At 34.4% G+C, this 26,354-nt stretch overlaps 2 protein-coding genes and 1 pseudogene across 3 annotated transcripts; 1 reads left to right on the top strand and 2 right to left on the bottom strand.

Moving 5' to 3' along the window:
• Position 1: 1 nt before the first annotated feature.
• On the bottom strand, positions 2-1,880 carry LOC107021948 (annotated as a pseudogene).
• Positions 1,881-2,079: 199 nt separating this feature from the next.
• LOC107021947 (serine/threonine-protein kinase PRP4 homolog) lies at positions 2,080-16,637 on the top strand. Of its 2 annotated transcripts, XM_027917477.1 has the most exons (19): positions 2,080-2,288; positions 2,426-2,525; positions 2,625-3,236; positions 3,330-3,499; positions 4,043-4,245; positions 4,638-4,703; positions 4,871-4,963; positions 5,139-5,231; positions 5,320-5,388; positions 5,898-5,970; positions 6,251-6,407; positions 6,493-6,784; positions 6,913-7,027; positions 7,171-7,334; positions 7,524-7,598; positions 7,717-7,919; positions 11,432-11,548; positions 11,941-13,814; positions 14,991-16,637. In XM_027917477.1, the coding sequence occupies exons 3-18, from the start codon at positions 2,749-2,751 to the stop codon at positions 11,993-11,995; spliced, it is 2,433 nt and encodes an 810-aa protein (XP_027773278.1). In that variant the 5' UTR covers positions 2,080-2,288; positions 2,426-2,525; positions 2,625-2,748; the 3' UTR covers positions 11,996-13,814; positions 14,991-16,637. The 2 variants fall into 2 exon arrangements, with proteins under 2 accessions (XP_027773278.1, XP_027773279.1); XM_027917478.1 differs by lacking the exon at positions 2,426-2,525.
• Positions 14,832-25,109, bottom strand: LOC107021945 (pentatricopeptide repeat-containing protein At4g31850, chloroplastic-like). The gene is given in 9 exon segments (XM_027917742.1): positions 14,832-15,270; positions 15,488-15,548; positions 15,790-15,874; positions 17,143-17,205; positions 17,733-19,798; positions 23,023-23,092; positions 23,155-24,578; positions 24,580-24,849; positions 24,851-25,109. Coding segments are annotated over 5 exon segments (3,927 nt in total). The 5' UTR covers positions 25,091-25,109; the 3' UTR covers positions 14,832-15,270; positions 15,488-15,548; positions 15,790-15,874; positions 17,143-17,205; positions 17,733-17,875.
• Positions 25,110-26,354: the final 1,245 nt, after the last annotated feature.

Below are 26,354 nucleotides of genomic sequence, written 5' to 3'. Positions count from 1 at the left end.
ATCAAGTTACTATATCTAATGTTATTTTGTGTATTTGGTTTTTCAGTTTGAGAACATAGTTGCCAGTGAAGATGAAGTATCCAACTATAATGTTATATATAGTTTTCATAGTCATACTAACTAATATAACATTATAGTTGGATACTTCATCTTCACTGGCAACTATGTTCTCAAACTGAAAAACCAAACACACAAAATAACATTAGATATAGTAACTTGATTTCAAATAAACAATGTAATAAAATGTATTAGCTTTGGACAAATACCTTATTTTTTGTAGGCATGAACATACATTTCTCAATATATTTTAACAATGGACTTTCTGCAATTGTCTTCCAATTCAAGATTCTTGGAATAAAATCAGCAACATGAATAGCTATATCTTCATCAACCTTTGAACAACACTCAAATATCCAAATTTGAAGAGCAAGAGGCAAGCCACCAATTCTATAGTACTTATGTGTTGACTTAAGCTCATGCCTCACAGAATCAGACACCTTTTTGTAGATATCTAAACCCCACAGATATGAATTGAATTTTCCACTTTCCACAAGGTAAAAATCTCTATTGCTAAATTGGTATTCGTTGTCCTCGTATGAAAAAAAAAACCATTAATGAAGTGTAGAACAACCAATGAAGCAACTGAGTCATCGTCTATGAATTTTTTAGCTAAAAACAGTGCACGTAGATGACTCTTTGGAACTGTGATTTTTTCCGGAAAATAACTACTCATCAAACTACATCTAGAATTGGGAACATTGATAGAAGTGCCATCACTAACACAATTTAAGCTCGTAACTATCCCAAATTCTCTAAGACCAAAAAATAACTTTTTGTTATTTATTTCAATAGCAAACACATCATCCGGTGTGTGTTTTAACTCTCTATTTATAAGACAATGAATAAGTTGTAGTTGTGTGCTAGATTTTGGAAGGTCAAGAAAGTACCCAAAACATGTATTCCTAAACATCTCAAGTTGTTTATCAGATAAAGATAGTTTGATTTGTTCAATGACACTATGATTAGTGTAACATGACCACCTACTCGAAATATACACAACATCAGGATGTTTCCAGAATTTACGATCCTGCATATGCATGAAACATGAATTAAAAATGTGTTACTACATACTAAAGATGAATGAAGATGAATTTCACATACTATGTGTCGAAGAAAGGTAGTAATCAGTTGAATAAAAGATGAATTAAAGTTGAAATAAAGTTGAATTAAAGTTGAATTAAAGTTCAATTAAAGTTGAATTAAAGTTGAATTAAAGTTGAATTAAAGTTGAATGAAAGTTGAATTAAAGATAATTTCACATACTACATCTAAAAAACAAGCAGCAATCAACATACAACCCATTGCTAAACAACAAATAACTAAGAAGTACTAGCACATACCGGATATCTACTCTCTGGTAGAATGACACTTTTGGGTAAACGATTTCGTGTTTTTCCATCATTCACCGGCCTTTTCTTCTCCAATCCATCTTTATTTTTCAAACTTTTTGACTGAAATTGAGGAGGTAAATCCTCAAAATCATCATCACTGTCAACGATTTTCTTCGATGTAGATGCCAAAGTAACACATATTTTTTTCGATTTCTCCATTGTTTTAACCTCTTTAACTCGTTTTTTACTTTTCTTTTGCTTCTTGTTTTGTTCCTCATTGTTCTTCTCCCCCGATATTTGTGAGATTCCCAAACTAAAACTTGGAACTTCATCCATAGAAGGAGAAGACGAAACTTGAAGCTTCTTTCGACTTCTTCGATAAACTTTCGGATTCGAAGTATCAATATCCCTCACTAGACGCGGACTTGTTCTAAGACCTTTTTCCATTAAAATTCGTGCAGAAAAATGGAGAAAAAAAAACCAAAACCCCTAATTTTTTGAACAGACGAGACGAGGACAAGGAGAAAGAAAAAGAAAAGAGCGAGAGAGGATATGACTTGAGCGAATACGTTTTACTTTATTTAAAAATTGTATAAAAATGAAATAAATGGATTCTAAAATTGTTTTAAGTTAATATAGCTAAAAGTTGACAAAAATGATTATAAATAAAAAGTATACTTAAAATTGATAATTATAAAATAAAAGGTCTTTGTTTATGTAATTTTTCCTAATTTATTCGCCATCACCGACTCATCGCCGGCGTATTCTCCGATGGCATGCCACCACCGTCCGGCGTATTCTCCGATGACACACTACCGTAGAACAAGTGACGAAGGTGAAGACGGAGAACCTCAAACGCCGCCCGAGGAAGGAGAAATTATTGACGATGTTGCTGTGGTATGTTTTAACCGTATTTCTTTGATTATTTTTGGTTTAAATGCAAAGTTTATAACTTGAAGCAACAATTTTGTTTGATTTTGTGCAAAATTTATGTAACTAATGATGTTTCAGCTGCATGATTAATAAATATGTAGCACAACAACGAGAGACATGATAATTACCTATTCACATACTGCGCATTGATTACATTGGGGACAAAGTTACTCTAGGCGTGTTGGTGTTCTCATGGCTGAGGTCTTTCTTTTATGTATTTGTTTGTTTGTTTGTGAAAATTAAACCTTGTGTTATAAAAAAATTAGGAAAAAGTGACATTTATGTTTTAATTCTGCGCAGAATGCTAGTAACGTAATTGGATTGGATTCTAAACCACACAAGGTTCAAGTTAGTCGAAAGCATAAGAGTGATTTGCAGGTTGAAAGAAAACCCGGGAAGAAGCATAGGGTCTCATCTTCTCAGGATGAAGTTAATGAGTCACATAGAGGAAGATGGCAATCGGAAAGCATTTTGGAGGAATATGCATATGAGATGGAAAGGGAAGGATATCAACATGGAAATCGGGAATCCTCGAAGGAGCATAAATGTAGTTACCGCAGACACACGCGAGAGAAAGACAGGGAGCGAGAATTGGAAAGGGAAAGGGAAAGAGAGAGAGATAGAGAGAGAGAGGAAAAGAGAAAAAGCTCAATATGAAGAACAAAAATATGAGAGGGAGAGGGAGGAGACAGGAAGGAGGAAGAGGGACAGGGAAAGCAGAGGACCAAGTAGGGAGGATAGGGATAGATACAATGATAGGTCCAGTAGGCAGCGGAGATTTGATGACCTTGATGACGATGGTCATGCTTACCATAGACGTTGTGAGACTGACAATGAGAGAGACAGGACAGCTAGTCTCCTAAAATTTGAAAAGCAAAAAACTCAAGAGACAGAGAGTGAGAAACCTGAAAGGTATTGGCAGTTCTATGTTTTTTTTTAATTAAAGAAATAGTCAGTGTATTTAGTTTCCTGTTTCTTTAATACTGGTTTTTGTTTTCATTGTAGAGATGAAGTTGAACAGAAGGACTATCAGGAAAAAATTGCTTTCCAACTTGCTCAACAGGAAGAGGAAGAAGAAGATGAACTTGATAGAATTAAGGAGGAGAGCAGAAGGCGCAGACAAGCTATTCTTGAAAAGTATAAGAATCAGCCTTCACAAAAATCCGGAGACAATGGTAAGTTATTGCATGTGATTTTTTAAAATATAATTCAATTCTGTTTTTCTGTATTTCTTCTTGCCTGTTGTAGAGCTCTATTTGTAGAGGGAAGGGTCTTTGGTTGGTTGTTTTCCAATTTCCAATTTCTTTTGAGCCAAGGGCCTACCGGAAACAATCTCTCTACCTCACAAAGGTAGGGGCAAGGTAGGCGTGCATCCTACCCTCCCCAGACCCCTCTTGTGGGATTATATTGGTATGTTGTTGTTGTTGTTATTGACTTATTAATCACCCAGTTTTGCTAAGCAATTCAACTGCCAAGTTTCTGCTTTCTTAATGAATTTTAATTTTGGATCCGAACTCTTATACGTGCATTTTATAAAACTTAGGATGTTGAGTTGGATACTGTGTTCACTTCAGAGTTTATGAGATTCTCATTGCACCTGAGCTTGTTCAGAGCTATTTGCTGTGATTTTCTCTGCCATTCCTGTGCATAATTCGCTCTCTCTCTCTCTGTTGTTGAGTTTCTAGTCTCTAATTGTGTTTTTGATTTATTGGCATTAGCTGAGGTTCATGCGAATCAGTCTACTGAGAAGCATGCAGCTGGAGATAGGGCTGTATCAGAGCCCGTTGATGGTCCAACAAATGGTGCAGATGTACATGGTGATGAGCCAACATTTTCTTCTGGGAAATCATATTTGCAAGGAGGTCATAATGCTGACGAGAAGGCTTCTGGTGCTGGTGGACTGGGACAGTGTACCCCAGAGGTTGTGCTCATTCTTCATTTTTGTTTTATTTTATCTTCCAAACTGTAAAGATATGACACATGCGTCTAACTCAACCCCAAAAGGTAGCTCATGAGGGGAGAATTGCTCAAGCCTATATAAATAGACCACCGGTCCATTCCCCAACCAATGTGAGACTTTTACCCACTCGAACACCCCCTTCACGCCCTGACAGAACTAGAGCGTGGACCGGGAGTGCAAACGGGATACCATGTAAAAATATGGCACATGGGCCTAACTCAACCCAAAAGCTCCTTTCCTCTTTTATTAGGGATTTTTTAAAATATCGATCAAATCTTCCCCACTGGGCTCAAATACTTTGGAATGCTGATAATGCTGCTTACTTCTTCTGATCATAAGTTATTACTTTGCAGTTCTCAACAGAGGAGCTAGTGAAGACGTTTGAGAAAAAAATTGAACGTCTCCAACAGCAATCACAGGTTAGAATTTGTGATCATTTCCCCCCCATTCTTTCGACACTAGTTTCTGTGAGCTCGTAATGCTTTTCCCGTTTGTTAGGGGTTTGTTTTAAAATTAGTTGATGAAATAATACTTCAAAATGCTGATATTGCAGCTTACTTTTCTGATCATAGTCATTACTTTGCAGTTTTCAACAGAGGAGCTAGTGAAGGAGCTTTCTAAACAAATAGAAAATTTCGAACAGCATCAACAGGAGCATGAGGATGGAGTTAAGCAACAGGTTAGAATTTAACTCAAATACTTTTGAGAATAACCTGTTAAATATAGTTTGCTGACTGAATTTCTTGCAACTGGGCTCAATGCTTTGGCATGCTGATATTTCTCAAAAAAAATAAAATAAATTGGCATGCTGATAATACAGCTTACTTTTCTGATCATCTGTCATTACTTTGCTGTTTCCAACAGAGGAGCTAGTGAAAGAGCTTGCTAAACAAATTGAATATCTCCAACAGCATCAACCAGAGTATAATGACCAAGTTAAGCAACAGGTCGGTAAAGCTTTTTCTCCTTCAGCATTTTTCCATAATGATGGCTTCCTCTATCTGATGATTAACCTACTGTGTTAACATTTTACAGAGTGAGAGGTCGGCTGACATGTTTTGTGACGATATATTTGGAGAATCACCTGCTGCCATTCCGAAAATGGTGAGTCTGTCTTGGAAACATTGTTGGAGATTATCGTTATTATTATTATTATATTAATTCAAACAAAATGTGAGTGTCCCTTTCTTTCCTACTGAACCCAAAATGCAACTTAAAAATGGGGAACCATTTATTTAAGTGATGACTACAAAATGTTTTTTGTTTTGTTATATGTTTCTAGGTGAAGGTTATTCCCTTTATCCATATTGGTGGAGGTGTATTTACTTGGTGGCAGTTATTGCTATTACTGTTCAGTTTAGAGTGTGATATCTAGGAATCATGTATTGTTTGAACTCTATCGATTCTATGAATCCCTCTACCTTGTGCTGTATGCTCCAAGGGAAAACCCTGGCCTATAAGTGAGAATAAGAAAGAGGATTGTTCTGTTCTTCATACTCGTGCTTAGACTGAATTGTAGGAAATAATTGTGCTTATGGAGAGTCCTTTCTTTGTCAAATCAGGCTATAATAAGTAAGAAGTATCATGTTTGTCTGGTTATATCTGTTTTGCAGGGCAAAGGAGATGGCATGCCGACCGAGCGCAATTGTCTTCCTGATAACTGGAATGATCCGGAAGGGTATTATAGTAAGTATTTAGTCTCACATTTTGCTTGGATCCTTCTTATTTGAGCTTCTACTTCAGAGCATGTTGACAATTCTAAATTTGTTTTTTTTCTCCCTCTTCTTTGATATTTGCTCATGACAGTTCCTTCATTCTGTTATTTGATATATCATGCTGCAAGTTGACATTGTTACCTCAAAAAAGTAGCTTTATCCTTCTGCTTATTTTTGTCAACTAATCCTATAATGGCTGGTAACTGTTGTCTTAGTTGATGGTCTAATTCTTTCTCATCCTTTTTTTCCAGTATACCGATTCGGAGAAATTCTTGATGGGCGTTATGAGATTCTTGCTGCTCATGGGAAAGGCGTCTTTTCTACTGTCGTCCGGGCTAAAGATTTGAAGGCTAGACCCGGTGACCCAACAGAAGTAGCTATAAAAATCATTCGTAATAATGATACGATGTGAGTTAGTCTATTAATTTCTCCATTGTGTGCCCACCTTGCTTGTTGGTTTTGGTGTCCTAATTTTGTTGCTTCTGCTCATCAGGTATAAAGCGGGTATGGAAGAGTTGATCATATTGAAGAAGCTGGTTGCTGCAGATCCTAAAGACAAGCGCCGCTGTGTTCATTTAATCTCTAGCTTCAAGTACCGGAATCATCTTTGTCTAGTATTTGAGTCTCTCTGGATGAATCTCCGTGAGCTCCAGAAGAAGTTTGGGCGTAATATTGGACTCAGCCTCGACGTTGTGAGGCTTTATGCGAGACAACTTTTCAGTGCTTTGAAGCATCTAAAGAGTTGTGGCGTGCTTCATTGTGATATTAAACCCGACAACATCTTGGTAAGTGGAATGTTTTAGTATTGTATCTTTTTGCCGGCTGATTCACCCACTTTGCATCTGCTGAGAGTAGCTCTTCATTACTTTGCTTTTGTATGCATATGATGACTTTTCTGTATTTAATTGTGAAGGTAAATGAAGCGAAAGACAAGCTGAAGCTTTGTGACTTTGGCAATGCTATGTTTGCTGGCAAAAACGAAATCACTCCATACCTCGTGAGCCGCTTTTATCGCGCCCCCGAGATCAGTAAGTATCAATTCTCAAGATTTTCCATCTATTTTTTTGAGCTTCCTTTCACTTTTTTTTTGTTTGATGCTCCAATGTTTTGATGCCAAGTAGTTTTATGGATCTGTGTCTTTTGTTTGCTCATATATTTTTTCTTGTTGCAGTACTTGGCTTGTCATACGATCATCCAATGGATATTTGGTCAGTGGGTTGCTGTTTATTTGAGCTTTATTCTGGGGAAGTCTTATTTCCAGGTCGTTCTAATAATGACATGCTCCGTTTTCATATGGAACTGAAAGGTCCATTTCCGAAGAAGATGCTTAGAAAGGTTCGTCTTAAGACATTCTCTATATTACCCCAAACTGAGCAAAATCATTCATAGGCTGGTCATTAATTTGCTGTGGACAATTCTGTTATGATGATTGCATTAGGTAGCTGCTTTTATAGTTGTAATAAGTAATGACATGATATAGCTAGTATGGAAACAATAATACTTTTTGTTCTTATTTTATCACAGGGTGCATTTACATATCAGCATTTTGACCAAGATCTGAACTTCCTTGCCACTGAAGAGAATCCTGTTACAAAGAAGGTATTTATTGTAGACCCTTAAGCCTGTCTTTTCAATTCCTAAACAACCCTTTATAATGATGAGTGGCAATAACTTTGCTGTACTTCTAAGTTTTGGATGTGATTATATTTATTTGCAGGCTATTAGGAAGCTGATTGTCAACATCAAGCCGAAAGATATCAGTTCAGTAATTTCAGGTGACCCAGGTGAAGAATTAAAGATGTTGGCTCACTTTAAAGATTTGATGGAGAGAATATTTGTATTAGATCCTCTAAGGAGAATCACTGTTTCCCAGGCATTAGAGCATCCATTCATCACGAAGGAGCGAACGACAATGATGATGTAACACCCCAAAATTTGTAAATTTATTATGTGCCTTTAGATGGTATTGTTTTTATCACTTCTCTTGAGTTTTGTTTGAAAAAGAAGAGAAGACTTGTTATATCTTGTCGAATCTTTGAAGTCCATTTTTGTGACCCATTTCATATAAATCGTATTAACTTTCTACCCATTTAAGATAACTAGATAAGCACTTTATTAGCAAAACCTCGTTTTAGTTTTCAGAAGTCACTTGCTTCTTCTTCTAACCCTACATTGGAGAGCTCTCAGTCGACTATCGACACAAGTGCTATTCTCCAACTATCATCAAGATCATATTTTTGTTGCATAAAATTTCTCGTTTCCATCTGTTGAATATATGTTGGAATGTTGGCTCCCAAGAATCAATAGGTTTTGAATTTGTGAAGGAACTCTCTCAAACTTGTGGTAAGCTTCTTATGCAACATCATTTAGTGAAATATTCAAGTGGTCTTTTGTTAAAAAATTTGAGATCTTGAAAAAATGGAATTTACTCCTGTTTTTGAACTAAATAGTGAGTAATTTGCTCATATCTTTTTACCAATAACTTGGATTGAGGTGATTCAATAGACTGTAGAAAGATCCTAAATTCCTCTGTTTACTGTGTGAAAAATGGGGCACAAAGCAGGCAGCGTTTCTGGCAGATTTTTATTCTTAAAGTATTATGAATGGTTGTGGCCCATTTAGTTCCCTTTTGATATTCATCATGATTTCTTTAAACCTCTTCAGATTTCAGACCCTAAGTGGGTGTGTTTGGTTGTGTATTAAGGTACTAAAGCTACTTACTCTAGCTAAGGAGGTCGACATGATTGTTTGATTCTTTGCTTTGAGGATCTGTACTTCCTTGATATTGTTTGAGCTCTAGGAACAGTAAAGCTTCGACGTTTGCACATAAAGTTGAATTTTCCTTTCAATTTATTTCGCTTAGATATTGTTCCTTGAGACCAAGGGTCTATCAGAAACCACCTTTCTACTTACATTGTACCCTCCCTTATTAGACCCCACTTATTGGATTACACTGGGTATGCTGATGTTACTGCTGTCATATTGATTTTGTTGCTACTTTACTAGTTTACTTTTTTTGTCGGTTGAGAAAGTATGTCTTGACTCTTTGGGCACTTAGATAAATTAGTTATCATTGAGTGTATAATTTTGTAGTTGGGTTATGAATACGTTAACATCACATTGGTTTAAATGGGAAATAGCTTTTGTAAGATAATTTAACTCACCCCATATACGGATTGCTAGAGCACTATTACATTCTTTTGAAACTTTGTCCTTCTTGTGATAGTGACTATCACTTATTTTGACATGTCTCTTGGAATAGTTTGGATCTTGTGCATCTTGACTTTGGATTAACGATTCATATTATTTATGGACTTACGTCCAATTTAAGTATGAAACTATGAATAAAAAGCCACTTTCCTACTTCAGCTCAGATTCTAAAAGATGGTTTAAAAGAACACCTCCATGTCATTTGGTCTGGAAGGAATTCCAGAGTCTTAGTGCAGAAAGAGAACTACAGATAGACTAGCTTGGGAAATAGCTTGCATTCTAAGAACTGTGTTCTAGAAGCTATCTTTTTGATAATTGTTTACATTCCATAGATAACAGGTAGTGTTTTGATGTATAAGCGACTTTTATATGGAACAGGAAGGTGCATTGTAGCTTATTTGTGGTTCTTATCATTCACTACTTGGTGATTAATACCAGTGACTAGTTACCAAAAAAAAATCCACTTTTAAGATGACTTTTCATCGTCTTGATTTTTTGGATGATGACCCTACTTGATTAAGACTCCGGTTCTTCTTTTATTCAATAATGCTTTGATGTAATTGCTTGACGTAGTATTAGGCAAAATTAACTAATTGGTGGAATTTCAGATTAGCTCTGGGAAGCTTCTTGACACTTGAGTTTTTCATATTTGCATCTTGAATTATTTTGTGGTTTTAATATTTGATTTTCTTGAAGCACTACCTTCATTAAGTATTTGATGTTGATTTTGATAAGGTCATTTCTAGAATTCATATCTTGAACACTTATTACTTAGCTTTTAACTAAATTCATGTGTTTAAGTTTGATGTTATATATTGCAGTTCTCTATTTATGGGAATTGGAGAAATTAATGGCTCCAAGCCGAAAGTTAGTGTGCCACTAAGCTTTATGCTTAGCGATAGTTTGTTACTATTGTAGGTGATGTACCCGAAGAGACATGAGGATGGTCACTTCAAGTAGACTCCTTGGAAGCGTAGATGGTGATCACATTTGCATAAGCATATATATTTTTGTTAACTTTGGGGGATTTGTACATGAACCATATGATACACTTAGGCATTTACTTTTTAATGAATGTTGGCCCATGGTGCTATTATTTTATAACTTGAAATTGGTGAATAGTTTATCTACTTGGGTGGTTTAAGTCAGGTCTTGTTATGCACTAAGTTTACTCTTGAATTGCACTTTAGTGGCGAAGGGGACTTAACTAGTTAGTGCTCGAGATTATGGATTTCATGCCTAGTATGAATCTTGAATGTTGTAGTATGTCTAAGGTGTTGATTTAATTCAAAAGGTGTTTCCCATGTTAATTCAAGGGTCTTGCACTTGTATTTTTATGGAACTTAATGAGATTTCATTGTGGTGAGATATTGCCTTTTAAATCCTTGCTAACACGGGCCTATTTTGGCTAAACAAATTATAATGCTAATTTGCTAAATTAGTTTCAAATGATAATTGTTAGTACACTTGAACTACTACTACTATTATTATTGTTCTTTTTTTCAATGTCTCATGATTAAACTATTAAAAAGTTTTTTAATGTAGTTTCTTTAATTTATAAAAATATTTGTTTTGAAGAAAATATGTAACTTTGTAGGTACTAGATTAGTTCTGTTAGTAAGTGGCCTCCCTAGCGAATTGCTACAAATGATATTCTACTAGACACGATCATCTGTGAGAGCGATGCTTGGCATGGTTGAAGTTACAGAGACAATGGCTGGTCGTGGGAAATCTATTATCTTGACTGTTCTTTCAGTGGATGGATTCTGTTCTCGTAAGATAACTTGCTGCAAAGGCATTTTCCCGTTCCATACTTAATATTGATGGTCACATTATAAAGAGTCTCGTACAATATATTTAAAAAGTTATCATTGCTCATGTGTTGTTTCTCAAGTGTTGCTAGGATACAATTCCTGAGAGTTGAAGTAGTAATGTATGTGCCAAAAAATAGATGTCGACAGAAGTATGGTTATTCACATTGTCTGTGTAAATAATCCTTATCAAATTCTGTTTACTCAGAACTGTGGATCTGTATGTCTTTTTTCTCCTTTCTGTACTTTTGTATTTGTGACCTCTTGTCTCCCAATTTTATATAATTGATCACTCATGTAGAATTGTATAGTCTTCAGGGCTATTTCTTGATTATGTATCTGCTCTCTTCCATTTTACGTTCTATTCATAATCTTGGGGTCATGGAAAGTCTAATTTACTTTTCCCTTCAGGATATCTATCAAGGCTGTGGGGCAAGATTCAATGATTAAGATACTTACTATGACGCCCTCTAAATATTGTGGCTCTCTCAATTCCTCTAACGTCGATTACGTTCTATTCATAATCCTGTGAGTTCTTTTTTTTTTTTTGTTGAATTAATCGAAGTTCTGATTCGTTGAACCTTAATTTGGTTTTGCTTGAAAAGTAGCACGCCTGAAGGTGGCATGTTAAGGCCTATTACTTATTAGGCTAGTAGAATGAAGCTATCATGACTCGTAATTTCCTCTATTTGGTGTCACTGTTTCTTTTTTACTTTCTATTTCTTAGAGCCTGTTTAGAATTTGGATTGGCTTAAAAGTTTGTCAAACCTACTTTTAAGTCATTTTTAGCTTAAAAATAACTTAAAAAGTCAAAAGTAGGACTCTCCCTATTTTTTATTTTTTGACTTAAAAGTCATTTTAAAAGCTACTTCTGTAAGCCAATCCAAACGGTTCTTCATTATAAGTACTTTCTAATTTAGCTGCATTGCATCTGATCCATGGTGTGATTATCCTGGAGGCTGGAGCAATGTATGACTGGAGATGATCAGATGGAACCTTGAACTGAAAGTTTGTTTCACTGAGTTATCAATATATTCGTCACTCTGTTGGGTGTATTTGTTTGCTTTCTGTCTTGCTAGGGTGTGGCTTCATGCTTCTGCAATTCTAGTAAGTATCCTTGAATTTCATTTCTGGAAATCTCTGGTGCAAATCATTCTCAGAAAAAAATCCCTGGTGTGTCGTGTGGGTATCTTCTAGAGGGGCTGATTTTTTTCATCAACTTTGCAATCCAAATTCGCTAGTCATCATAGACCTACATAGAACCGTTTGATTGAAATTCTTAATTGTTTTGTAATAATGAAATTGCCTATCGACTCTATCACAAAAAAAAAAAGACAAAAAAGTTGCCGTTTTTTGTCTTATACTTGTGAAAATGAAGTTGTCAAGAGAAATCTTTATATATCCAATTGACTTTTATCTTGGTAACGGTGGTGTATTCGGTTGTTTCGTGTGCGCCTTCCACTCTATCCACCATGACTTAGACAGATGAGAAGAAATCACACATAGCATCCTTGCCTCCGTTGAGATTTAGTGCCCATTTGAATTAGCTTATTTTAGGTGCTTCTGGCTTTTAAACACTTTTTTAGGTTTGGAGGTGTTTGGAAAGATTAAAAAAGTATTTTTTTTTTTATGACAAGGGAAATCTGCAGCCACTGCTGCGCTACGGGGTAAACCCCCCACTCTATGCAGCTTGCAAACCACAGAGGAGAGATAACCCGTACTAGCATGTGTGACGAGCTCGACCTAGAAGGCAAACCCCTTGCTTTCACTAGTAAAAGTGAGAGCCAAAGAAATTTAATTTAAAAATAAGTCAAAAGCCAAAAGTAGGGTATCATCTACTTATGACTTTCAGTTTTTGACTTATAAGTTACTTTTTACAAGTTCAAACAAACAGGCCCTTAAACCTGTGACTCACTTCATTGACCATTTGGGCACACCTTCAGTGTTTTAATTGATTCAATTCTTGTTTGAAGTAAAAGTCTTTAGCCGATTATACTAGGGAAAAATGAGGATAGCAAGATTTGAATGGGAGAGAAGAGTTTAGGAAGTCTCAAAGGGGTCTGTCAAGGGTTTTTGAAGGTGGGGCTCTTCGATTATGTCACACATTGAGTAGTATAAAAAGGTTGCAAGTTGGGGAACACAAATATCAACGGAAGTACGCAACTTGCTGAAACTTGAATGTATACTACTTTTGTTTCTCTAAACTCAATTATTCAATACATAATCTCTTGGAATCCTCTTTTGACAGGAAAGCTGAAGTTCGTGCAAATAGACTATGATGGTGGCTTAACTGCAGTGTATAGAAAAGCTTCTGATGTTTGTAGAAGAGAAACTTGAGCAGAAAAGCTTGACGACTCACAGGAAATTTGACATAAAACTTCATGATGCATCTGATGGAAATTGATTGATTTTGTTTATATCTGGATCTCCTCTTTTACTCATAATCCATTGAGTACATTTGTTTGCCCATCGAAAAAATGAGAACCCTTTGAATAAACTGTGGGACTTTCTCTTTTGATAATGGCAGTTCATAAAAAGCAATTAGTATATTTAACAACAGCTATTTCCTGTTTTTTTCTGGCACAGGTAGGTAGATATCCTTTTGGTTCTGCTTTGTGTAAGAAAGCGATGTGATTCCTCGGCTGTTTTATGCTGCTGGAGGAGAAAGAACATTTGCTTACCAGCTCATTAGCCACATCAAGGATTCTATACTACTGGCCCGAATCACCGACTGGAACTCCCTATCATCGGAAGTAATAAGGATCAAGCCTATGCTAATGATTATTCTAATCAGGTCAGCTAAGCCTCCTTATAAGGTTTAACACATATAATGGTGGTGGAAATGAAAATCACTAACAATTTTGCTGAAGTAGTTGTTATCCTAGTAGGTATGACACTAACGATTTGCCAGAAAATTGATTATGGCTATGAATACTATGATGGATTCTCACTGTTAAATCAAGAAATATAGTAGGAAAGATCAAAGTCTTGAAAGAGAGAGGAGAATTATGTTTTGTGCATTTGCTATAGAGAAAGCAAATATTGTTGTTGATGTCATAGCTAACTAGAGTCAAAAGATTACAAAACACCCACTTTAATGGTGTCGACATACCCAAGTAGGGTGAGAGCCTTTTTAAGGTGGATTTGAACCCGAGACTTAGGGATTCTCAACCCACTTTATCGACCAATTATACCACACCGGAACACCCTCAGTTAGTCATATTTAGGAAGACAATTTTTTTTTTGACCAAACAGAGAAGGCATGATTATAGGTGTTGAAGGATATTCAGAAAAATGTGTGTTTATTTCATGGAACATGCATTTATCTCACGCAGTTAGAACTCTACTTAAAATTAAATTCAAATGATTCTAAAGACTAAGTAAACTAGACTTAGAAGGAAATACATGTGTTACTCTTATCTTAAATTTTCCCCAAGATTGAATTATTTCATGTAGACAACTAAAAACATATCTAGTAGTCAGAGATACTTGGTATCTATGTTGGTGGGAGGTAGCACGTACTTGATGATTAGCGAAGGTATACACAACTCACCAGTGGGTTCGGATACCACGATCATTTATAAAAATTAACGATGACTATGATGAAGCTTACTTCATTCATCTCATTATTATGTTTCCTCTTCTCTCCAGCTACTTCATTCTACATCTTGTCCCTCCTTTCATTTTCTCTGAAAAATTTTCTTCTACCCCTTGTATTTTTTAAGTGAATTGAATTAAGCAGATCAAAATAGATTGAGTTAGTTTTGTAGATGATTAATCCACCCCTAATAAGCAATTAAATCAAAAGATATTTACTTTTAACTACCTTTGTAGTATTAACTATTAAGCACATAGTAACCAAATATGTCACAAAATAATAAAATCAAAACGGTAGATCTCTGTATCTAAATAAAATCAACTCTACAAATTCTAAGAAATGTCTAAAAGCACTAATTCCCGCTATGCGCAGATCAAGGAAAGGTTCGTACTACAAGGGTCTATTATACACAACTATATTGTGCGTATGTAGAGAATGTCTCAAAAATTGCAAAATCAACTACGAGTGACCAGTTGGAACCAGTTGATAAGGATGCTCCAGAAACAATATCAGCTTGATAAAAATACTCCCTCTTTTCGAATAGGAATGGATTCAATCTTATTAGTAGAATATTCAGATTCAACTGAATATACTGTTTTCAAGAAGGAATCACCATCACCAGTAGAAGTTTGAACCCGACAATCTCTTCCTCCTGAAGTAAGAAAAAAAGGACGAAAAAACAGTCAATCACAGGAAAGGAAATAGAGAAGGTAAGAGACCACTTTCCTCGTTCAAGACGGTATTTATTGAGTAAGTAGTAAGTAAGTGAGAAGTCAATTCTTTTATCGTTGAGAAAACAGATCACTTGCTAATATGCTTTCAATTTTACTTGTGCTCATATATCAAAACCTAATCCCTGTTCAAACTACCTCATCTGTTCTCCAACTGTGAGTCCAAAGCCAAACTTGTAGTCTTCTTTTAGTGATCGACCTGAACAAGCGATAAAGAAGACATTTAGGACAATAATGAAAGTTATACAGCCAAACTGTGAGAGATTGTATTCCAAGTAGTAAAAGCAAGAAGGAAAAGAATAGATAGAGGGGTGTGCCCTCTATCTATTACGGCGTCATTGAGGGCAGCAGAAACGCCCTCAAGCCAAAATGAGAGTCATCGGGAACATGTATTCAATGAAGGAGCTACGAGAAGATAGAGAAGTCGAGATGCAACCTACCTCAGCTGATAAAATGAAATTAAGACCCGGTTCAAGCGTTCTTCCAAGAAACCAGCAACACATCCATCTTTCTTCTGAGACAGCACTGTAATGAATGCATAATATTGAAACAATATGTTAAGTTCATGATAACCATAAGTAATGAATGCATAATATTGAAATAATATGTTAAATTCATGATAACCATTGTTGATTATAAGTCCTAATGTTGTTGCAATGAAGCCATAAAAGCAAGATCAACTAAATGAGAGACAACACTGTAATGAATGCATAATATTGAAACAATATGTTAAGTTCATGATAACCATAAGTAATGAATGTATAATATTGAAATAATATGTTAAATTCATGATAACCATTGTTGATTATAAGTCCTAATGTTGTTGCAATGAAGCCACAAAAGCAAGATCATCTAAATGAGAGACAACACTGTAATGAATGCATAATATTGAAACAATATGTTAAGTTCATGATAACCATAAGTAATGAATCCATAATATTGAAATAATATGTTAAACTCATGATAACCATAGTTGATTATAAGTCCTAATGTTGTTGCAATGAAGTCACAAAAGCAAGATCAACTAAATGAGAGACAACACTGTAATGAATGCATAATATTGAAACAATATGTTAAGTTCATGATAACCATAAGTAATGAATGCATAATACTGAAATAATATGTTAAATTCATGATAACCATAGTTGATTATAAGTCCTAATGTTGTTGCAATGAATCCACAAAAGCAAGATCATCTAAATGAGAGACAACACTGTAATGAATGCATAATATTGAAACAATATGTTAAGTTCATGATAACCATAAGTAATGAATGCATAATATTGAAATATTCATGATAACCATAGTTGATTATAAGTCCTAATGTTGTTGCAATGAAGCCACAAAAGCAAGATCAACTAAATGAGTTCTCATAAATATTGCAAAACGCATAATAGCAGCCCACAAAAAGTTTCTATGACTATTGTGCACCAAAGGGTGTGGCCTAGTAATCAATGAAGTGGATTAAGAACCATGTGGTCTCGAATCAAATCCCAGCGAAGGCAAAAAAGCTAGTTGATTTCTTTCCATCTATATAAGCCTTGGTGGACAAAATTACAGGTACCGGTGCTGGTGGGAGATAGTAGGTACACCGTGGAATTAGTATAGGTGTGTGTTAGTTGGCCTGAACACCATTGAAAATCCAATACAATAAAACAAAAGTTTTTAATGTCTACATTTAAAGTCAAGAGAATTACTTTAGTTATATGGTAGATACCACAGTTCCGATATTATGATATTTGGTATGCATATTAAAAATTTTGGTATTCGACATTTATAAAAAGAATACTCACTGCAAGTTTCTGAACATAACTTGGTGCAACAATTCCTGTACTAGCAACTTGCCCAGCATCAACCTGCATATAAATTAATAGATAATTTTTCTGGGAGGGTTTATTCAGAAGCATGAATGTTCTGATGTACCTGTATATTATTAATAAAATGATATTACTAGACTTGTACTCATCCTAGACCATATTAAGTGAATCGTTGATGTGTGGCACAACCCTTAAGAAAAATATTTAAGGACATAAATTAAAGACCATTTTGCACTATTACCCTTTTGATTATTTTCAAACTAGTTTCCTATAAAAATGTAAATAAGTTAAGAATCTCATTCAATGAAAGAGTAAATATGGAAAAGAGTTCCAAGAGTTTCGTGAACTTTGAATAATTCACTTACTTTGAACGATGAAAAAAGTCTCAATAATTCATTTATTATGGACTAGACGGAGTAATATGTACACATAAGTGAATTTACAACTATTCCTTTTTTAAGAATATCAGTATGGTCACCATTTTTTCTCATATTAAGAGTGCAATGACATTAGAATTCTAAGAAAAAGAAGGATGGTAAGAAAAACTCAAACCAAAATTAATGTACCTCCTCATTAGGCTGTGTTGAAAGCTCAAACAATGTTCTAATTGCCATCAACTTTAGCAAATGCATAGGCTGTTATTTCTTTTGCAGGGCTAAATAGGGAATTGTATCACAGCGATAGCGTAGCTGAATAAACCAAACAATATTCACTTCTTACTTTTCGAGTGAAGCTCTGGTATCATGTCAAGGACAGAAGGATTCACCCTCACGGCGTCTACCAAAAGCGCAGTTGTACCAGCATCAAATGAGAAGCCCCTTCCATCCATTTCCTTCATAAAAGATGCCATTTCACTAATTTTTTTGCACCTGAGAAATCCTTGCACAATAACATTATAAGTGACATTATTTGGAGGACAACCATTGTCTTCCATTTTTCTTAGAATACATTTAGCTTCATCAAACAACCCTTTAAGACAAAATCCATTAATCATTACATTGTATGTTCTCACATCTGGGAGCAATCCAGTGAAACAAAGCTTCTCGAGAACAGCATGTGCTTCGTCAAGTTTACCATTTTTGCACAATCCATTAATCAATACATTGTATGTTCTCACATCTGGGAGCAATCCAGTGAAACAAAGCTTCTCGAAAACAGCATGTGCTTCGTCAAGTTTACCATTTTTGCACAACCCATTAATGACAACACTGTAACATGTAATATCAGTATATTCTCTGTTTCTTTCTAACTTATTAAAGAATGCCATCGCTTCCTCAACAAGTCCGTAGTTATAATAACCATTGAGCAAAATGACATGACTGTGTACAGTAGGCTTGGTCCCTGAAGATAGCATCTCAGCGTAAAGTTGATTTGCATCACCAGTCCTTCCAACTTCAAAAAGACCTTGCAAGATAGTATTGTAGGTAACGATATCAGGTTTCAATCCCTTTTGAGAAATTTCACAAAACAATTGCATGGCCTCATCCACTTTCTTTTTCTTACAGTATCCCTTTATTAGTATGTTATAGCTAAAAATGTTAGTCTCAATGCCCTTCTCTCTCAAGCTATCAAAAATTCTCCTTGCTCTATTCACTTGACCACGCAAACAATATCCATCTATCAATGCATTGTAGGTGATTATATCAGGCTCTACACCCTTTTCGATCATGTGTTCCATTACTTCCTCAGCATCTTCGACTTTCCCTTCTTTGCATAGTCCATCTGTTAGTATGGTGAAGGTGCACACATCTGGATGCATATTAAGGTTCACCATCTCTGAGAACAAAGTTTTAACCTTTTCCCACTGACCGAGCTTACATAAACCACCAATTATTGAAGTATATGTGACTATATCGGGACAAATGTCTTTCTGCTTCATCTTGTTCAGAATGTTGATTGCAGCATCTATGTTTCCATCTTTGCAAAGAGCATCTATAACAATGTTGTAGATATATATGTTGGGCTCAGTTTTACCTTGTTCCATTAACCGGAGCAAACTTAAAGTCTTCTGAGTATGACCCCTTTTACTTAGCCCATTCATGACGATTGCATACATGACTTGGTTAGGCTCACAAATCTTGTCTCTCACCAACTTCTTGAACAATTCAATTGCATCTTTGACCTTATTTTGAGCAAAGAATCCCCTTATTAGAGTGGTAAAGGTGACAGCATCAAATGGAATTCCATTCTTCAAGTAAATGGGTAACACCGAAAATGCACAATCAACACGATACATCAGGCAATAACTATTAATCATACTATTTAAGATGAAATCACTAATTGGAATGCTTAATTTCAGCATTTGTCGAAAAAGAGAAATGGCAGCAGAGTAATGTTTCATCTTTATCATATTGTTAAACAATTTAGAGAAATCGACAACTGAAGGAAGAGGCTTCATTGTAACCATTTGATGGAAGAGAGTAACAGCATCATCTAGATTGTTACTATTTACACCAATTTTATCTTTAACTGAAATTGATTCTTTACTGTAATGGCATGAAGAACAAGCTCTAAATGTATATGCCGAACCATAAACGGAAGAGATGAAGGGAATACCATTGCAATTCCGCAGAGAAATTATCTTCATCTTCTTCAATGGCTGCATCTGCGCGTGCCCTAATTTTGCAAGAAACTAATATACAGCTTCTATGGATATTTTTTTTGGTTTATCGTTCCCATCGTTAATATTAAAGCTGAATTAAATTTAAATTCACGTCGAAAAATCTGAGTAATCATCCAAAAAAAAAAAGGCAAGTATTTGTTAATTTATTAATTTATAAACTAGGTGATATCTATTTACTCCATCATTGTCTTTATTTACTTGTCAATTATTGACTTGACACATTTATTAAGAAATAAAAATTGATATACTATTTTATTTATATTAATTGATAGAATTTCAAAATCAATTTACTCATTAAAGGGAATCTATCTTTTTTTAAAAATATTAACTGTCTAAATAAATTGAGTGTATAAAAAGTAAAAAGTATTATTTTTTCTTGATTTGTCAAAAATGATAAATAGAAAGGGACAAATAAAAAATCAAAATTGGACAAGTAAAAAGGTATATTGATCCTAAATTTGGTTTCAAATTTTAATTTTGACCACCAACTTTCATTATGAACAAATAATATACTTTAACTATCTAACTTTTAAATAAATAAACATGTGAGTCCTATCTGACAAATGTGATATATGCTTATTCTGCCCGAGTTAGGAGTAACTTTTTAGTCCCACCAAAAGTTTAACAAAAATGAGGAATTGACAACTCTATCCTAAATGAATCTCTTTTATAAATATCTTTATATTTTCAAATCAAAATCTCATTTTTCCCCTCCTTTTTCAAACCAAATTTTTTTTCTCTTTAGAACGATTTCTGTTCATATTTAGTGCAAATGACTTCTAATTTTTTTTTTCATCGTGAAAAAAAATGTATAATAAAGATTTCTTAATCTGTAAACAATCCAAAGATGTAAGAAAATAATGATTTTACACCCATAATGACAAAAAATCTACCTTGTATCACAAATAAACTATCAAAAGGACAAAATTGAGGCATACCTAGACTAAATTGAGAAAGATGAATAGATGAACATCAGCTTCAGCAAAAATCTTGAACGATTGTTTCCTTCGATTCACTAGATTTTGATTGTCTATCCTAGCTAGGGTTTTGACCTTTTGAGAGACTATTGGGTGAATTGAAAATATCTTTAAATGGAACTAATTTAATTTGTTTTTCATTCTAAAATTGATGTGTAATATATTTAATAGTTAAGTGACTCACTAGCAAACGTGAAAGCGTTTGCATTTCATGGTCTTTAGCTGCAAAAATTACGTGTCTATTTATTTAAATGTTGGATAGTTAAAATGCATGTTTGTGGAGTATGAAAGTTAGATATCAAAATTAAAATTTGAAGTTAAGTTTAAAGTTCAATATATGTATTATGCCAAAAGATTATATAGATGGAAATGAAATAAAGTATATTACATGAATACTTAAGTCTTCCTCTAGGTGAATACCTCTTAACTAGCCAAAAAAACAACCCCTTAAGGGTGATTTTTTATGCATTAAGAGCCTGTTTGGCTCAGCTTAAAAGCTGGTCAAACTGACTTAAAAGCTGATTTTTGACTTATTCAGCTGTTTGGCAAGACTCAAAATAACTTATTTTAAGTTAAAAAAAACTTATTTTAAGCCAAAAGTTAAAAGCTGGGGTAGGGGTGCTTTTTTTTTTTTAGCTTATAAGTTGTTTTAAGTTGACCATATTTTTATCTTTTTGCCCTTAATATTTTTATACAATATCCAAATTACCCACATAACCCTAACATCTCTTTCTTCCATTTCTCCCTTTTCACGTTTGGCATAGCAACTTCAGCACTTTTATCCAAACACATAACTGCTTATTTTAAAAATAAGTTTCAGCACTTTCAAAAGTACTTTTTTAAAGCTGCTTTTATTAAGCCCATCCAAACGGGCCCTAAATAACTCATACTTAAAATATTATATTTTAATCATGTGAATTTGAACTTGAAACCTTATGATTCTCAATTCACCTTATCGATCAGTTATAGATCTCGAAGGATATTTAGAAAATGTTTTATTTCCGTTAATTTGAACTCAACTTAAAATTACATTCAAATGATTCCAAAGACAACTTAAATGTGTGGTGGAAGATAATCTCATCACCTTGAGTCCTCGATAAACTAAACGAAGGAAATATATATATATATATATATGTGTGTTACTCATGTCTTAAAAGTGTTAACAAGATTGAATATTTCGTAGACAACTAAAAACATATTTGATAGTTAAAGATACCTGGTATCTATGTTATTGATAGGAGATAACATGTACTTGTTGAATAGTCGAAGATATACACAAGTGTATCCGAACAATACCGTCAATAAAAAAATTAATGACAACTATGATAACGCTAACACGTGGAGACATGATCATTTAACAATTTCAACATTACATTTGCATCCACGCAACCAAAGTTCTCACAACAGAAGCAACATTATCACATCCCAGACTAGCAAGTGCATTAGAAAGATTAGTTACCATACCTAAAGAACTGGTAAGTGTGCATTTAAGTACAACCACAAAAACCTTTAAGTCTCAATAATTTTCCCTAATCACATCACACAATTAAAACACATGGATAATGTAAAATCCAAAATCTTGGGTTGTGTAAAACATAAATTTTATATTTTTTAATAACTGTGGTGTCTAGATCAACTTGCATGCATCTGAACTAATTCCACGGGACACTTGTCGCCTCCAACCAGCAACAAATATCAAATAACTCTGTCTACTAATGCTAGAACATATGAGAACTGACAATTGAACCTGAGACCATCTGTTGTTTCTGTAACATTTTCTGTATTACAGGCAGTTGTTAATGATTCTCAAAAAATGAGAAAAAATGACAATACATGAGGATAACTAAATAACACAGAAAATCATATCTCTTGACTTATTACAGTCACATAATAGAATTCACATTATAATTCATATTGAGTGTGAAGCTACATCCAATTTCCAAGATAAATAAGAGTGGAAAAACAACGAATATACCAAAAGTGATGTACCTCCTCCGCAAGCCTGCCTGGAAAAATCAAGAGATACTTCTTTTTTTATGACAAGAAAAACCAGCAGCTGCTATCCTTTTGGTGCACACAGGGTAAAATCCCCGCTCCTATGCAATAGCTTGCAAACCACATAAGAGGCGTTACCCGCACTAGGCAAGCCCGACGCGATGAGCTCGACCAGAAGGCAAACCCATTGCTTTCGCTGGCAAAGGGTTTCAAACTAGAGACCTCCAACATGGAAGTCCCAAGCCCGAACCACTAAGCCACCCTGAAGGGTAAATCAAGAGATATTCTAATTGCCATTTTTCCAACTTCAGCAATCCCATTGATGCCATTTCTCACGCAAGGATAAAAGGAATTGTATCATAGCCCAATAAACCAACCAAAAGAAATATTCACTTTTTATTATTCAAGTGAAGCTCTGGTATCATGTCAAGGACAGAAGGATTCACCCTTACAACGTTTACCAAAAGCGCAGCTGTACTTGCATCAACTGAGAAGCCCCTTCCAACCATTTCCTTCATAAAAGATGCCATTTTACTAATTTTGTTGCATCTAAGAAATCCTTGCACAATAACATTATAAGTGACATTATTTGGAGGACAACCGTTGTCTTCCATTTTTCTTAGAATACATTTAGCTTCATCAAACAACCCTTCAAGACAAAATCCATTAATCATTACATTGTATGTTCTCACATCTGGGAGCAATCCAGTGAAACAAAGCTTCTTGAAAACAGCATGTGCTTCGTCAAGTTTACCATTTTCGCACAATCCATTAATGACAACATTGTAACATGCAATATCAGTATATACTCTGTTTCTTTCTAACTTATTGAAGAGCGACATAGCTTCTTCAACAAGTCCGTACTTAAAATAACCATTGAGCAAAGTGGCATGAATGTATTTATCAGCCTTGGTCCCTGCAGATAGCATCTCAGCGTAAATTTGCTTTGCATCACCAGTTCTTCCAACTTCAAACAGACCTTGCAAGATCGTATTGTAGGTAAAATTATCGGGTTTTGATCCCTTTTTAAAAATTTCACAAAACAATTGCATGGCCTGGGCAAGTTTCTTTTTCTTACAGTATCCATTTATTAGTATGTTATAGCTAAAAATGTCAATCTCAATGCCCTTATCTCTCAAGCTATCAAAAATTCTCCTTGCTCTATCTAGTTGACCACGCAAACAATATCCATCCATTAATACATTGTAGGTGATTATATTAGGCTCTACACCCTTTTCGACCATGTGTTTCATTACTTCCTCAGCATCTTCAACTTTCCCTCCTTTGCATAGTCCATCTGTTAGTATGGTGAAGGTACGCACATCTGGATACAAATTAAGGTTCACCATATCAGAGAACAAAGTTTTAACCTTTTCCCACTGACCGAGCTTACACAAACCATCAATTATTGAATTATATGCGACTATATTGGGATAAATGTCTTTCTGCTTCATCTCGTTCAGAATGTTAATAGCAGCACCTAAGTTTCCATCTTTGCAAAGAGCATCTATAACAATGCTGTAGATGAATAAACCAGGCTTAGTGCTCCCTTGTTCCATTAACCGTAGCAAACTTAAAGTTTTTTGAGTATGACCCCTTTTACTGAGTCCATTCATGACGGTTGCATACATGCCTTCATCAGGCTCACAAATCTTCTCTGTAACCAATTTTTTGAACAATTCAACAGCATCTTTAACCTTGTTTTCAGCAAAGAATCCCCTTATTAGGGTTGTAAAGATGACAACACGAAATGCAAAACCACTCTTTAAGTAAATTGATAACACCCAAAATCCACAATCAGCACGATGCATCATGCAAATAACTGTTAATCACACTAGTCAAAATGACTCCATTAATTGGGATGCCTAATTTCCGCATTTGTCAAAAAAGAGAAATGACAGCAGAGTAATGCTTCATACTTATCATATTGTTAAATAATTTAGAAAAATCGACAACTGAAGGAAGAGGCTTCATTGTAACCATTTGATGGAAGAGATTCACAGCATCATCTAAATTGCTACTATTTACACCAATATCCTTAACTGAAATTGATTCTTTACTGTAATGGCATGAAGAACAAGCTCTAGAATGTAAAAACCGAGCCAGAAATGGAAGAGATAAAGCGAATACCACTGCCATTCCGCAGAGAAATTTTCTTCATCTTCTTCAATGGATGCATCTCCGTGTGCCCTAATTTTGCCAAAAACTTATATACAGCTTCTTTTGGAGTTTGATTTTTCTTTTGTTTTCGCCATAACGTTATTAGCGTGCAATTAAATTTAAATTTAACAATACAATTGGTAATAACTATCCAGACAAGTAGTATCATTCATTGTTAATTTATTCATTTTTGTTTTATCTTGAAGTCAGGAGCGGAGCTCCCTTATACAAACGGTTTATTCGAACCTACTGATTAAAATAATTTATATGTATATATATTTATACGGTAAATGTCGAACCTCCTTTGACTATTTTATGAATTTATGATTTTCTTATTGAAAATTTTCGATTCTACCTCTGCTTCGAATTATTATTTAATAATTTTATTTGTATATTATTTATTTTTTATAATAATTCTATCGTCGAACTTATTTTTATTCAGTAGAATTATGAAACTCTAAAAAATTTAGCCAGACATTTCTTTTAAAAAATAATAATAATAAACACTTCTCTACTTCCTCAAAACTTAACTAAACATACTAGTAGTGTGCTAAATTTTGGATAAAGCCACTAAAATCAAATATGATATTGAAATATTAATTCTTTAATGCATGAATAATTCTCTTTCTAACTAGTAATCGAACAATCATTTGTATTTTAAAAATTAAACTCTTGTCATTTTATAATATTGAAATTCTATAAGAATATAAAAGTATGAATTTTCTATATCCTCCAAAATCGAACACCATAATCCCTTAAGATGGTCGTGTAAGTAAATAAATTTTAAAAATATGAGGTAGAGGAATGAAAAAACAAAGTAAATTCAAAATGCAAGAAAGCAATAGTACTAAATTAAAACTTTTATTATCTTTTCGGAGTTTTTCGAATCGATTTGTATGTGTTACGTAGAACACATGCACACATATATAATTTAATACTTAGTCCTGTCATGATCGCGCACTCGACGAAAGAGCTGTACAAGCGGCATTGCCCTTCTTTACTCACGCGATATTGCTGGATCGAGCTTTCGCCCATTATCCAAGAGTTATGCATATTTAAAAATTAAATGATATAGATTTCAACTTAAATCAAATTAAAGAACACGTGCATGTTCTATGTCATAATGTATGCAATTGAATCATATCCATTTGTTGCAATTGCTTCGTCCTTTATTATTTATCACTATCCTTTTTGATAACCCATGATATTCGAACCAATTATTGCATACTTAGTTTCCTCCTCGCAATAAATACTAGATAATTTTATCTGTAAAAACTAAAATAAATGGAAAGAAATCACATACTATTTCTGGGCAACATATCCTTAAAAATTTGATAAAAGCTTAAGCATCTACCTAATTCTACCATCTTGATAATTCCCCATGCTATATAGTATTACACCGACTACATTATCTCAAGAGATTCAGAAATTAA

Source organism: Solanum pennellii, chromosome 6 (genome assembly GCF_001406875.1).
Source record: "Solanum pennellii chromosome 6, SPENNV200".
Lineage (NCBI taxonomy): Eukaryota > Viridiplantae > Streptophyta > Magnoliopsida > Solanales > Solanaceae > Solanum > Solanum pennellii.
Note: the sequence above shows the minus strand (reverse complement) of the source record. Positions and strands in the feature narration are given on the sequence as shown.